Below are 14350 nucleotides of genomic sequence, written 5' to 3' on the forward strand. Positions count from 1 at the left end.
ACTTCCCCCGCCCTTCACTCCGATGACGCTACACTTCTGTCGTCACATCCTGTTGTGCGCAGTGACGCTGCTGCTGCGCGGGAACGTTGATGTCGACGACGATGTGGACTTGTGTGTAAGGTTCTGACAGAGCGACACTGAACATGGATCCCGCGGAGGGCGAGTTTCTGGCTGAGAAGGAAATGGTGAAAATAATCCCAAACTTCAGTTTGGACAGAATATTTTTGATCGGGGTGAGTGCGTCACTGAAGCGAGGCGTCAGCTCGGATCAGGATCGCCATTGTTTTGGTCGCGTGAGGTGGAGGTTCTAGTGTTAACGGAGGATGCTGTGTCTTCAGGGAGATCTGGGGCCTTTCAACCCCGGACTGCCGGTGGATGTCCCGGTGTGGCTGGCCCTCAACCTGAAGCAGAGGCAGAAGTGTCGCGTCATTCCCCCGGACTGGATGGATGTCGGTAGGAATCATACAAGTCAAAGTGGTCTGGAAGGAAGAACGTCTCTGGTGCCGGGTGGAGTGACGCGTTAGTCTGGAACTTCCTGGTCCTGTGTTGATTTTTACTGACCAATGCAAGAGAATAAGACTAAAACTGATTCATAAAAATAACATAAATAAAAAAAATCAATAACGAAATTATTTAAATCTTACATGATCAAAAATAATATTAATATAGAAATCGAAGCATTACCTAAATGAAATCACTGAATTTATTATTATTATTATTATTTACGATTTGTGTTTGGAGTCAGTTCATTTTTCAACACTAAATATTTTCAAAATACATTTCTTAATTCACCTTTTAAACATTTGGCTTTTGAAATACTTGCTTTTTAAAACACTTATTTTTATTGACATAAGTGTATAACACACCGTTTTGTATTTATTATTACTGCATGTACCTCATCTGTTCACATTACACACACTCCATATATCACATTGTGGAGTTGAACACCGTTTTTTTTTCAGTGTATTGTGGGAATCTTCTTCACAAACATGTATTGTTTATAAGCCTAAAACCTGCTGAGCCGAGTGGCCTGAGCTGCCTCTGCGTCATCATCATCATCATCTCCTCACCTTGTTGAGTTATATTCACATGTGATCGCTGAACTTTTGTGTTATGTAGATGAAATATATATATATATACATATTTAAAATTTTTTTAAAGTCCTGGATCCATAAGGTGGTCCAGATCACCCCCAAATGTCAATCATTTGCTCTTTGTCCCATTTCACATATTTTCTGAAAATTTCATCCAAATGCCTCCATAACTTTTCAAGTTATTTTGAACACAGACAAACAACGGCATCTGTAACATAACCTCCTCGGTGGAGGTAACAATCTTCCCTGATCACAGGTGGTAATCTGGATCCGAACTCCTGCAACATTGAAATCGAGACATTATCATAGTTTTTAATTTTTTAGTTTAGTTTTAATTTTAGAGTCACTTCTTTTATCTCTTTGTTCAAACAACCCACTTCCATCAGCAGCAGCTCATCTGAATGTCTGTGCGTCATCCTGCCCTGCAGAGAAGCTGGAGGAGATGCGAGAGCTGGAGAGGAGAGAAGACACCTTCACCCCTGTCCCCAGTCCGTACTACATGGAGTTGACCAAGCTGCTGCTGAACCAGTGAGTCTGTCTGTCTGTCTGTCTGTCTGTCTGTCTGTCTGTCTGTCTGTCTGTCTGTCTGTCTGTCTGTCTGTCTGTCTGTCTGTCTGTCTGTGTGTGTGCGCGCACGTGTGCGTGCGCCTGTGTCTGTTGTCAGCAGCGTCCAATAGGCTCCGACTGTGACGTCTGTGTGTGTCTGTGATCTGACTGTGACCTGTGTGTGTTTCCAGCGCGTCTGACAACATTCCCAAAGCAGATGAGATCCGCACGCTGGTCAAGGACATCTGGGACACGCGCATCGCCAAGCTCCGCCTCTCAGCTGACCGCTTCATCAGCCAGCAGGAGGCGTACGCCAAGGTGGGTCGCCATCCAGTTCGTGTTTGTCTTTGACCAAGTGAAAAGTTTGTCGTGAGTGGAAGTGCTTCTCTCCTGCAGCTGGACAACTTGACTCTGATGGAGATCAACACCATCCGATCGTTTCTCCTGGATTCGCTCAACTGTATGTCCAAACTGCGGACAAACCTCCAGCCGACGTCGAGCAAGGGACAGTTCACAGACTTGTGAGGGCGATTGCCCCGGGCATCATGGACCTGCTGTCTCGCTCAGACCTGCTGGGCTCAACATACGTGTGGACCTGACTGGACATACAGTTGTACACTGTAAAAATGTTGGGTTTTTTTGTGTGTGTGAAATGTATTAAATGAGTCTCCAACTGGAGTGTTGTCTTCATACGGGCGGCTCAGGTTTTCAAACTCGCTGGTTCCCCCTGGTCAAAGTCTCGCAGTCCACTATCATTTGCTGTTTGTGGACATGTGTGTTCGGTTTTGGCTCATGATCTGATGGAAGTGAGGCCAGTGACCAGGACGGTGGAGGATCCCAGCGTTTATGTCTTGTCTTTTCATGACAGAGACCATTTTGGTCCCTGTCCTTGTCTTTGGTCCAGGATTGGTGGCAGAGTGGTGGGATTGATAACAACAAAAACAGGGGTAAAACATATTGAACCAGGTAAAAATAATTAAATAATTCATAGAGATAAAAATGGGGACTAAAGAAATTGAAATCTAACACCAGGCAATATATTGTGGAAGGAAACGGAAAAGAGAAAAATAAGAATTTAAAATGAAATTATCGTTATTACTTATCAATTTATAAAGAATACAGATTTTTTATTTATTTTTATTTTACAAACACTTGTTTTTCTTGAGATAATTTTTTTTTGGCCATTGTCTCTGTTATAATGTTCTGAATTTAAGATTCCCATTTAATCTCGCCTTTAACGTTACGTGTTAAATGTGTAAATGTGTGTGTTATTTCTTTTGTTCAGTTCTAATTTGTATTAGTTCAACATAAGTATGCAAAAATATCTGTAACATGTTTTGCAGTTTTACTTATGTATTTTATATAAATATGTTAATTCAATAGAATTTGTTTCTCGAGTTATGTAATATTTATAATTTACAATAATAAATTTCATTTCATTGAAGAAATTCTTGATTTTATTTATTGATAAATTGAAATTTTGAAAGTTTGATTTTTGATATTTTATTTGTTCTCTATTATTTATTAATGTCATTATGTTATTTAAAAAATGACTTATTCTAAATTAGAATAATTCCTTAACAAGTTCAGGACTTTGCTGTTGATTTTACTTTTTTGCTCTTGTAAATGTATAATATGAAATTCCAATAAAGTAAACATAACAAGGTAATCTTAAAAAAAACAAAAAAACAAAAAACAATGAAAATTTACGTTTAATAATTAAATCAAATAAATTAAAATCATTGCCGAAATTGAATAATAATAAAAATAATTTAATATATATTTTATTTTATTTTAATTAGCACATTTGTTGTGATGTGATTTAAAACAAATGCTGATAACATGTCATTGAATTGTTAAAAAAAACAACATTTTAATAGTACAATTTTTTTTTCAGTTAAAATCACTTTTCAGAGTTTTAAATTTGGTGAGCTCGCAAGACAGCTAGCAATATTTATTTTTTACAAGAATAAATGAATCGAAGAAAATAGCAATAACATAACATAAAACATTTGCTAATGTTTGTTTATTTTTATTCATTTATTTTATTTTTCACATTTATTTGATTTACTTATTTCCCTTTACTCATGACCCATTTACACCATTGTCAGCAGTGAAGGTAGGAATTCAGTGCATGGTCCAGATAAAAAAAAAAAAAAATCTCAGAGAAGACGACAAATTCAATGAATATTTTTTGAAATATTTTATTTCCTTTTTTTGTCTGAAATCACAGCCATATATTCATAAATACCTAATTACTACATTCAACAAAGAATATATTACATTACAATGAATTCAAACAAGTACATAAAAAACAGGATTCACAGCATCTAAACATCATCCACTGAGGCTATCGCAGGCGTGTGCGGGGTGGAGACACGGGGGCTTGTTGGCAGCTCTCGTCTGACCAGCAGGGTGCGCTCTCAGCACGAACATCCTTCATTTAGAGCAGTTGATTTAGAGTCACTGGGACTCGGAGCTGAATTCTGTGGTTTGGTGGGGGGCGTGAACATGCTCCAAAAAGACAATTGAGGCACTTGTTTTCGCGCGCGAGGAGCAGCTTCCGCCTCAGAGCTTTTACGATCGAGGCACAGAAAGATGCCTTTCAGTCCTGCACGACTCTTTGACATTTTGGCAACAAGTGATGTTTCGAATGAGCGGACGCCAATAGGTCAGGTGTTTGTTCAGAGATGGCCTTGAACGGTGTCATGCTTTTTGGCTCACTGGGCCTAAAAAAAAAAACAAAAAAAAAAACGCTACAGTTTGTGTTTCATTTTGGCACGATGATGACTGCTGACGGATGCGGGGCGATGTTGGATGAAGGACGAGATGTTTCGGCGGTTACAAAAAAAAAAAAGCTGCATTGAAAGACTCTTCATGTCTGTATAAAACAGTCAAGTAAACAAAGTGGAAAATAAAAATGTCAAGTGTTAAAAAATAAAAGTTAAAAAAAATTGCAAGCCAACTGTTTTGAAACGATCCTCGATGGGCGAGGATGATGATGATGATGATGATGATGATGATGATGATGATGGCTGGGTATGAGCTGCAGGATGAAGAGCGCCTCCACCGGACTCTTCAGTGTCTCATCTCCAGCTGTTCTGGCCAGCAGCAGTACGAACACATGAAGCCAGGATTTCTCTTCCAACCCGAAAGCAAAAACATATAAAAATGGCAGGCTTTTTTTTTCTTCTTAAAGAACAATGATTGAAGTCATAAAAACATACAAAATTCTTTTTTAAGTCTTCATATTATGTACAATACAAGGCAGAAGCACCTTTTTTAAATTCTTTCATTTTTTTTAAATTTTTGAAATAAAACATTTCCTTATTCCTGTGCATTTGCTCCTCATTTAAAGAGTTCTTTGTTGTAACATCGTACCACTGTGTAGTTCTTCAGCTTCTTAAGTGCATTTCCAGTCCAAAAGTTGGGGACGGGCCCGGAGCGTCTGGAGCGTCACGGTGGCGGCGCCCGTCCCTCATTGGCAGGATTGTCTGTGGCGGCGAGGGACGGCGCAGCAGCAGAGACTGAAGCGGGTCTGTGCGGGGCGTGTTGCTCTTCTTCAGCTTCTCCTGCTCCACGCTCGCCGGCTGCCTTGGCTCACGCCGGAGGCCCCTTGATGCCACAGTGTCCTTCACCATTCAGTCTCACTCACTAGTCCTGCGCTGGCAGCCCGGCTCAGTCTGGAAGGATGAGTGGCGGCGGGGCGGTCAGACGGGTGTCCTCGGTCACCTGGGGGGGTAGCCCTTGTAGTGGCCAGTGCCTCTGGGCCAGTGCGCCTGGGGCAGCGTCAAGCATTTCCTGAAGTGCTCCAGCTCCGCCTGGAGCTTCTCTCTCTCCGCTGCCAGTTTCTGTCTCTGCGACATCAGCTCCTGCACGAGGGACAAGGACGAGGTTAAACAGGAAGTCCAAAACATTATGACCACCTGCTGACAATTTCGGTTATACCCACGTCATCAACGTGTCAGAATATTACCGTAAAGTCCGGACTTTAGAGGACAGCAGAGGTGCTGTCTGCGCCGTAGAAAGGTCAGTGGTGCTTAAAACGCATGAGGATCACTTCTAAACTAGTTTTGAGAACAGGATCCAGAATGGAGACTGACTCATGAAACAAACTCTGCAATGTTCTGAACCTGAATCATGAACTCCTCACATCTTTTATTGACATTAAAGTGCTCAAAACGTTCTGTTTTCACCCGTGTGTCCAAAGTTCCAACACCACAGCCGGTCTCTCAGCTGCTGCTCCTCCGAGAGAACGGCTCTGTGGGCGGAGCTCCTGAAACGTGGGCGAAAACAGCGCATTTTGGGCACTTTAAGGTCAATATTGATTGGTTTGATGTGACCTCAATATTAGTGTGGCTCAATATTTAGCAGCATGACGCTCCTTAGCCTGAAGAAAATACATATATTAGCCGCGTCAATGTTTAAGCCACAGAGACCATGAGAAAAAAGTAGCGGCCTATAGTCTATAGTACTGGAAATGACGGTAGTTTGTAAGGCGTTCTCACTTCCAATTCCTTCCCTTCTGTTTCCAAAATCACATTTTGCCTCTTCCACATCAAAACAGATCTTTTCCTATGCTTTCAGTAAAAATGGAGTAAAATGACGTAGTACACATGGAGGGCCTGCACTTGAAACAACACATTGAGCGTCTGTTTTCAGATTGCATAGATGTATCAAAACGTTTTGTTACAAAGTTAAACTAAACTAAAAGATGGCAGCAATTGCAGTCTTCATCTGTGCAGTTGCTTCAGTGCTGACCACGACAGGTGAAAGTTTCACACATAAAAACTCAAAAGTGTGTATTATTTTCAACAACTATTTGCTGAAATTGTTCTTATTTCCACTACAGATTTGTTAAAATATAAAAGATGATTCCTCTAAATTTCGAATTCCTTAAAATACATGGAGCTATATTTTTTCAGGGAAAATTGAAGAAAAAAATATTGAAATGTATATCCTTTTTGAAAATTTTCATTCCAAAGCAGAACTCGAAAACCGCTGTTTCAGGTGGTGTGGCTGCCCGAGTTGGGCTTAAATGTTTGCGATTGAACCCGTCTTACCCCCATGTTGTGTGACAGCTGCTCCGCGGTCAAACTGAGGTTGTAGTTTTGAGCTTCTAGTCTTCGACATTGACTCTGCAACACTTGTCGCTCCAAACTTTGCTCTGCAGTGGACAAATAAACACGGTCAACGCTAAATACCACCATCTAGTGGCGAAGAACAATAACTACAACTTTGTACGCGACGCAGCTCACCTTCCACAAATTCCTGATAAGCTTCAAATATTGATTCGATCCCCTGCCACTTGGAACTGGGGGTCTCCTCTTCCTCATCCTCCTCTTCGTCTTCGTCCCCATCTGGACCCGACAGGTCGTCCCTCGTCCCTGAGGCTTCCCGGTGTGGCGGAACAGGGAAGTGCTGCCCGTTGGGCTGAGGATGTGTGTGTGTGAGTGGAGCAGGGAAAGTGTGTGTGTTCAACTGGGACTGGGAGTGTGGCGGCCTCCCGGGGGCGCTCTGGAGCTCTGGAATGTTGTAGTGGACAGAGGACTCCTGTGGAGTCTCCGACATGCCCGAGGCTCCACCTGAAGAGAAAGACAAGTCTGAGTTGAAGTGCAGCTGAACTGGCTGTGCAATGGCTCTTTTAGTTTAATAATAATACTGACAACAACATTGTATTATAGCCTGGAATTCCTTATAATGTGTATACACAGTATATATTGTAGCTCTTAGTGTATATTAAGATGTTTATCATTTATTTTACATGTTTTTTGAGGAACACTGCATTCTCTATTTCTTTATTCCTTTTTTATTTGGAGTGGGAGTTGCAACGAAAAGCCATTTCCCCATGATAAACAAAGTAATTCTGAGACCTTTGTGTTTCTGCAGAGCCTTCTGGGTGGACTGCAGCACAGACTCGTGGAACTGCTGGGCGAATTCCTCCGGGGTGAAACTGTCCCAAGCTTTGGTGCGTCCGTTCACGCTGTGAGGACCCTCTTTAGCCGGTAGAGGGAGCGGGGGCCGCAAGCTGTTCAGCAGGCTGGAGCTCCTCTTGGAGACGTGTCCCTCACCGGGCCCCCGGGCCTTGTCTGGGTGGACAGCTGGTGATGGGGGTTCCTTTGGTCTTAATGTCTCCCCGAGGGGTTTGTGATGGCCAATGGGGGACGACGAGCGGCGTGAGGAGGGGCTCTGTGGTCTGACACCGGGGTGATCTTCGGTTTCGGAGGGAGGCTGGGATAACGCTGAATCTGCAACGATTGGGGCGCGTGAGTCAGGTGGAGGTCAAAGTTGCCAAACAGAGAATGTTTTAATGTGCCGTCACTTGACGTTACATGTGAGAGCGCCGTGGCGGCGAGCGACAATGTATGGTTGAGTCCATTAACATATTTCTCACCAGTGATCTGCGCCGGAGGGGTTTTACACAGCGGATGAGGGGCATGTCTGATGGTATCCAAGGTTACGCTCTTCTCTTTGATGGCCTGCAGCAGCTCCACCACCCGCTCATTATCTATAAATAAATGAGAAGCAGATTCAGAGGCGAGGGAGAAGAAACACCCCCACCTGCTGGCAGCTAACGGTACTTGATATAGATGGAGAGTCGGCTAGATAGATAGTGGGTGGATGGATGGATAGATGATAGACGGCTGGAAGGAAGGAAGGAAGGATGGATGGATGATGAATGGATAGTTCATAGCTAGTTCATAGATAGACGATAGATGGATGATGGATGGATGGATGGATGATAGTTCATAGATAGTTGGATGGATAGATGGATGGATGGATAGTTCATAGATTTTTAGATGGATGGATGGACAGATGGATGGATGGATGGAGAGATAGATAGATAGATTCATCTCTGTGCAGGTCGTACCTCTCCGCTGCTGCAGACTGACGTGTGACAGCCTGAAAGTGGTGAGGAAGCGCTTCTTGTCCTCCAGCTCGGGCGCTCGGTCCATCTCTTCAGGAGTAAAGCGGGTGCTCAGTTGAGGAGGGGGAGGTGTGCGTTTGGATTGGGAGGAAGACGGCGACGGGCTGCGCTCTCGCAGCAGCCTCCTCCGCTTCCTTCTCTTCTGCTGCACCAGCTCATCCCGTCGACTGACAGTGGTCAAGCCAAACATACCCAGGAAGTCCAGTTTCTGCCCCGACAGGTGAGAGAGAGGGAGTGTGAAGCTGCAGCTTACTGAAGCCGGCCGTTTGTCTGTGTGCAGGTGTTACCTCGGTGGACTCGTCCAGCTTGAGGGGCGGCTGCTCTGCCACTCTCCTGAGATGTGCCCGCACTTCTTCCTCGTCGCTTTCATCATACGAGTCGTCCAGCTCGTAGTAGTAACCTGCAGACAGAAGTGAAGGTTGAAAGTGACGGTAGCGCCACCTACAGGACACAGAGACTTACCTTTCTCCCGGGCCTCCCGCTTCCTCTTCTCCTCCAGGTCCAGCTTGCTGACCGGCCTTCGGTGCTGCTGTAGGACTTCGTCATAGATCAAGGTCGTGTCTGGAGCCGTTCCCAGTGAGGCCACCTGTCCCATCCCCGACCCCAGAACGACCCCGCCCCCTTGTGCGTGCCGGCTGTGGCTCTTCAGTCCCGAGTTGCTCTTCATGGCGCCGTCCAGCTCGTACTGGCTGCTAAGAGACAGTGACGACCTGTGCTGGTTGAAGAAGGAGTGAGTGGACTTCTCCAGGTCAGCCAGGAACGTGCTGGATTCGGAGATGCCCGCAGGTCCTCTCTGCTGGGGGAACTTCTCCAACAGGGCCCCCTCCCTCCTCCTGAGCCCATCCTCGAACTTGGAGGGGCCCATGGCCAGCCGACTCAGCTCGTAGTGTCCCATCCCTGAGGGCTCGTGGTTGCGCTTGGACTCGGAGGTGGTTTCGATGAGGGACGCAGGGTTCCAGAGGGTGGTGGGCGGAGGCGGGTGGTGGTGATCGCGTTGTGGCTGCTGAGGTTTCGGGGAAATGAGTGGGGGCGGGGCCCCCAGGTGAGGATGGACGTCACGACTGCCTGGATCATGATGGTTTTGCCTGAGGAGAACAGAAGACAAGAGGAAAAGGTTGAGGACAAAAGTGAGCCACCGGAAATCAGTGAGCTTTTCAGGCCAGACAAGCAGAGATGAAAAAAAGGATGGTTCTATTCCTGGGAACTTCAACATATAAGTCCAGCAACAGTACTGTTAGTGACTTACTGTAGAGAGGGAAGTAGGTCAATTGATTATTAGACAGAGATTATGGGATTAACAACATGCATACACAGTGAGAAATAATGGATTTAGACTGACGCTGGTCAAAGGTCATCCCAGCTTCTTTACACGACTGGGTAGTAATTCAACCTTGAAATTCACCACCCGCTTCCTGCTTTCATGGTTAAAATGAACAGTTGGCAATAGGAATGCTCCGATCGATTGAGCGGTCACCGATCGTGACCGCAATAACCAATCACGTGTAACAGCTGGCGCTCTGATCAAGCCCTCCTGGTTGTGACGCGTCCACACCCCCCTACTAAGCATCAGCATGTCTGCCGTGGAGGTTCTTTCAATCTGTCAGGTCAAGTTTGCATCCTGCAGCACATGCACGGGAAAATGCTGCGCAGGGAAGCGCCTTCAAAATAAACACGCACAGAGTTTTCTGGGCTCATGAAAGTGAGACCGCTGGTTCCTTAGCTCAGCAACACCGACTGCCGTGCTCTCTGTCTCGGATGTAAATATTTCACGGACACAGCAAAGTGTCAAGAGATTCACCAAACTGTGACGTCTCACATCCAATTAAATGTTTTTCAGTCGTCCTTTTGACAGAACAGTTGCTGCATTCTGCAAGTTTTTTTCTATTTTTGCCTTCTTGAAGAGGTACATAAAAATGTTTTCATATCATGTACACAGAAGCGCTCATCATTTTGTCAATCCATGTGATCGGTGGCGATTGGCAGCAAAAACCCTGATCGGAGCCTCCCTAGTTGACAATTCTGACAGTCAACCCCACCACAGCACCATATCTTCAACTGGTTCCAGCTTACAACACGGAGCGTCATTCAGCAGCCAAAAGACCTCGGCCTCATATTTGCCATGTCTGTGTTGTAGCGAGTCCATTTGCGTTTTATCTACAATCTGCAGGCCTGGAGAGGTGATGACAGAGCTGCCGGAGCAGACGCGTGTATCTCTGCCATCCCACAGTTCAGCTCTACCCCAACCTCCGCTCCTGAATCACACATGACACAAACTCGGTCACAAAGGAGGCTAAGTCAGCGACTTATGCTGTGCAAGGTTGAGAGGATTAGCAGGGTATTAGCTGGTGTGTATCTCAGTCATCCCGCCCGCCGCCTGCCTCCTCCAACAGAAAATAGCAGTCGTCAGGAGGACTTTGTTTCGGGACTTCGACGTCATAGCTGGGTGTTGACCCCGTCTAACAAGTAGTCCTGTCTCTGAGACCAAAGTCAACAGCTCAGCTGCTGTCAAGACTTCTAAATAAAGACGGTCTTCATCAAGCACCGACTGGGACTGGGTGCTAGAGAAGTGAGGCCATGTTGCAACAAATACATTTCATTACGGGAATAAAATGACATTTTCAAATGTGTGGAACCAGGTGCAACTCATCGGGTAAACACAGAATAAATAAATGAATCCAGACAGAAAACATTATGACCACCTCCACTGAGATACGATTCTTCCTCCTACAAGCTGTGGAGCACCGTTTCCCTCTGAAGCTTCCTATCAGGACCAGAAGTAACTTCTAGATCTTGCTGGCAGGTCAAGTCTCAAGACCTTTCCTCCTAGCAGTGGCCCACTAAAGGCGCCAGAAAATGAAAGCCAGGAACAGATTGAAGTTGTCAGAAAGAAACCTTACCTGTTGGAGTCCGTCCTGTGATCGGGCACGTCAGAGCTCCGTCCTAAATCCAGGTGCTGCTCCAGAACCTGCTGGCGGAATTCCGACACCTGGTACTGACGGTCTTCTTTCTCTTGACGCAGCTTCCTTTGCCGTGCCAACCATCTCTCCTCCTCGTTGGCCCTCTGAGCCAACAGCGACGACGGGAGACCGGCGCCAACAGTGCTGGGTCCCATGTAAAGGCCGTGGCCCGAGATCAGACCCGGGATCGCGTGGTGCGATTGTACAATGGCGGAGTGGTGTCCGGGTGGGACAGGTTTGGGAGCAGGGAGGGCGGGCTCTTTGGTCTTATCTGTGGAAGAGACGTCAGTGTTGACGGTGCAACGCTAGCACATGCTTTGGAGGCTGCGGAGGAGGAACCTACCAGCCCGGTTTGGTGTGAGTCTCTCAGGCTTGTTCCGGTCCTCCTGACCCCTCATGGCATGGAGCTCAGCCAGATAGAGGCTCTCCATGGCCTTGGATGCCTGCAACTCTTTCTCCCTCTGAGCTCGCTCCTTCTGCCTCTCCAGCTCCTTCTCTCTTTCTCTCTCCTTCTCCCGTTCTCTCTCCCGTTCTCTTTCCCGCTCTCGCTCCCTCTCAAGCTCCCTCTCGCGCTCTCTTTCTCTCTCTCGTTCACGCTCCCTTTCTTTTTCTCTCTCAGCCTCGCGCTCCCTTTCCTTTTCCCGCTCCCGTTCTCGCTCTCGCTCCCTCTCACGCTGCCGCAGCTCATCCTCCAGCTGGAGCCTGGGAACGGCAAAAGAAAACATCAGAAAACAAGAGACACACAGAGATTTAGCTTTGAAATAAAAATGCGTGTTACCTTTCAGACTGCAGAGCGGACAAAGACGGGTGCGTGAAGTCGCCAGGAAAGCGGACACCTGGTAGGTGCATGTGGACTGCAGAGGGGTGAATGGGAGGTAAAGCTCCCCCTCCTGGCAGCGGATAGAAAGGTGACCTCATGGCAGAGAGGCAGAACGGATCATCCATCCTGCAGGATGAGGACAAAAGAGAGAGAAACAAGGTTAGCCTTCTGTGACATTACGTGATTTCATTTTTTGAACTGCTCCTTCACTGCACGAAAATATGATTGTGGTTGTAGTTTGTGACATCCACTACTCATTAAATCCATTTCACTACCCCACGTGATGGATGCAGTCGTCTTCTGATCTCACTGGGCCCACAGACTCAGGGGCAGGAGGACCGTCTGAGCCAGGACGCCTTTTAAATACCAACAGGCTGCAGTCAAACGGAGACCTACTGCGAAAACTGCGCGGTTCATTTAGGAGCCTTCTTTTTTTGGAAACTTTTTTGGAAGAAGATTTGTCTCATGGGAGGCTGAATGGTTCAGCTGAGCTGGATACAGTCTTACTGTGAGGTTTGAAGTCCATAATTTTATGATGGCTACACTGAAATGCAACTTGAAATGGCATCATCACGAATCATAACCGCCAAATCAGGTGACAAATCAAACACAGTGGTGTTTTGAAATCGCTGCCAATGTTCACAGGCAGTGAGTCTCTCCTCCACCAACACAGAAACGTCGCTTAATGTGTCACATCGTTGCATTGCACACCTTTCTAAAACGACTTGAATCGGATCAGTGTGTGAATTTTATGTCGGACTCGTACCTGTACGGCGTGAAGGACGGGTGCGGCAGATAGCTGGGATGGTAGTACGCCGCGGCTGCTGCAGCTGCTGTGGCCGGATCAAGGCCCAGCGGCAAGGAGGGCATCCGCAGGGCATCCTCGGTCGTGGCGTAAGGCCTGAACCCACGGAGGTACTCTTCTGGCACGTGGCCCGGCGGGACAGCGCCCGGCAACTGTCTGGAGAGACTGATGGAGGAAAGGTCAGCATAACAGCACTATAAACACAGTCACCACAAGGAGATTTGAACCAACAACCTTGCCCACCATGCACATCGTTCATAATATCACAAGCATATCAGCACATCATCTTTTTATCTTCTAGAAAGCCTCAGTCGACACTGACAGCAGGAAAAGTGTCTGCATAAGTGCATTTTATGAATCACATGAAACATATGCCCGTAGGAGTTTTGGCTCGGGCATCAGATCAAACACAGAGTTTCCACTTGAATAAAAAGACTCACTTGAGATGCTGGAATCGTGAATCCTGCATGACAGCACTGGGGGCGAGACCGAAGGCATAGGGGTTTCCCAGGAGATGAGCAGGGACAGAGGGGCCACCCTTCTCCTGTGGGAGGGTCCCCTCTCCACCCAGACGTTCCCTGCTGGCCCCTCGAGGCCCTGAGTCAGCCTGGAGAGATGGAGAGAGAGAGAGAGTCTCAGTCATTGTTCAGGAGAACCTGTGACCGTCACGCCTGTCACTGTGCATGGAAGCTTCTCTGAGCTGGAGGAGACCGGAGAGAAAAAAAAGAGGCCTGTTTATGTTTCTTCTGCTTCCCTCACTCGCACCCAAAACCTCAGGCGCTTTAATGCGCTTTCTCACACATTCCGACGGCTGCATGGACGCAACACCGTCGTCTCTCGGGAGTTAGAGATGCACAAAGACTGCAGTCACATATTCCCAGTTTTCATTTGCAGGGCAAGATCTCCCTCTTGTCCTGGATGAAGAGATTATAGAAGGCAACAATGAAGCTTCTGGACCAGACTTGAGCTCAGAGAGTTCTCATTCGCATGACCGTTGCACCTGGAAGATGATAAATTTGTAACCTTAAAATCCAAGATAACTTATTCAGCAACCACCTCAAAACCACACCCTCTTCTTTTGGGTGGTATTTCCACAATTATTTTATCATTTCAACAATGATATTTATTTACAGACACAGGTGCTAAAGTACATTTTTACAGTTCTCATTATTAAATGATGCTGTTGTTTCCCATTTTGAC

The 14350-nt window shown here is 46.4% G+C and overlaps 2 protein-coding genes across 3 annotated transcripts in view; one reads left to right on the plus strand and one right to left on the minus strand.

The window, feature by feature from the left end:
* Window positions 1-66: 66 nt before the first annotated feature.
* Window positions 67-2975, plus strand: gins2 (GINS complex subunit 2). The gene is made up of 5 exons (XM_053865934.1): window positions 67-233; window positions 339-453; window positions 1523-1622; window positions 1832-1958; window positions 2037-2975. The coding sequence occupies exons 1-5, from the start codon at window positions 144-146 to the stop codon at window positions 2163-2165; spliced, it is 561 nt and encodes a 186-aa protein (XP_053721909.1). The 5' UTR covers window positions 67-143; the 3' UTR covers window positions 2166-2975.
* Window positions 2976-3857: 882 nt separating this feature from the next.
* The window catches only part of gse1b (Gse1 coiled-coil protein b), a 160972-nt gene continuing 150479 nt past the window's right edge, over window positions 3858-14350 (minus strand). For both annotated transcript variants that reach the window (XM_053866779.1, XM_053866777.1), the window contains exons 5-17: window positions 13591-13757; window positions 13112-13315; window positions 12304-12471; window positions 11869-12227; window positions 11466-11796; window positions 9031-9653; window positions 8856-8968; window positions 8512-8776; window positions 8035-8148; window positions 7514-7888; window positions 6899-7225; window positions 6704-6807; window positions 3858-5512 (exon numbers count right to left, since the gene is read on the minus strand). In XM_053866779.1, coding sequence (XP_053722754.1) covers window positions 5369-5512; window positions 6704-6807; window positions 6899-7225; window positions 7514-7888; window positions 8035-8148; window positions 8512-8776; window positions 8856-8968; window positions 9031-9653; window positions 11466-11796; window positions 11869-12227; window positions 12304-12471; window positions 13112-13315; window positions 13591-13757 — 3294 coding nt within the window. In that variant the 3' untranslated portion in view covers window positions 3858-5368. The remainder of the gene's footprint in view (window positions 5513-6703; window positions 6808-6898; window positions 7226-7513; window positions 7889-8034; window positions 8149-8511; window positions 8777-8855; window positions 8969-9030; window positions 9654-11465; window positions 11797-11868; window positions 12228-12303; window positions 12472-13111; window positions 13316-13590; window positions 13758-14350) is intronic.

Source organism: Synchiropus splendidus, chromosome 5 (assembly GCF_027744825.2).
Source record: "Synchiropus splendidus isolate RoL2022-P1 chromosome 5, RoL_Sspl_1.0, whole genome shotgun sequence".
Classification (NCBI taxonomy): domain Eukaryota; kingdom Metazoa; phylum Chordata; class Actinopteri; order Syngnathiformes; family Callionymidae; genus Synchiropus; species Synchiropus splendidus.

Excerpts from the sequence above, each read along its gene's own strand:
- gins2 (XM_053865934.1), top strand. The coding sequence starts at position 144 with ATGGATCCCGCGGAGGGCGAGTTTCTGGCTGAGAAGGAAATGGTGAAA. Across the intron at positions 454-1,522 it reads CCCGGACTGGATGGATGTCG|AGAAGCTGGAGGAGATGCGA; the intron begins GTAGGAATCATA and ends CCTGCCCTGCAG. Across the intron at positions 1,959-2,036 it reads AGCAGGAGGCGTACGCCAAG|CTGGACAACTTGACTCTGAT; the intron begins GTGGGTCGCCAT and ends TCTCTCCTGCAG.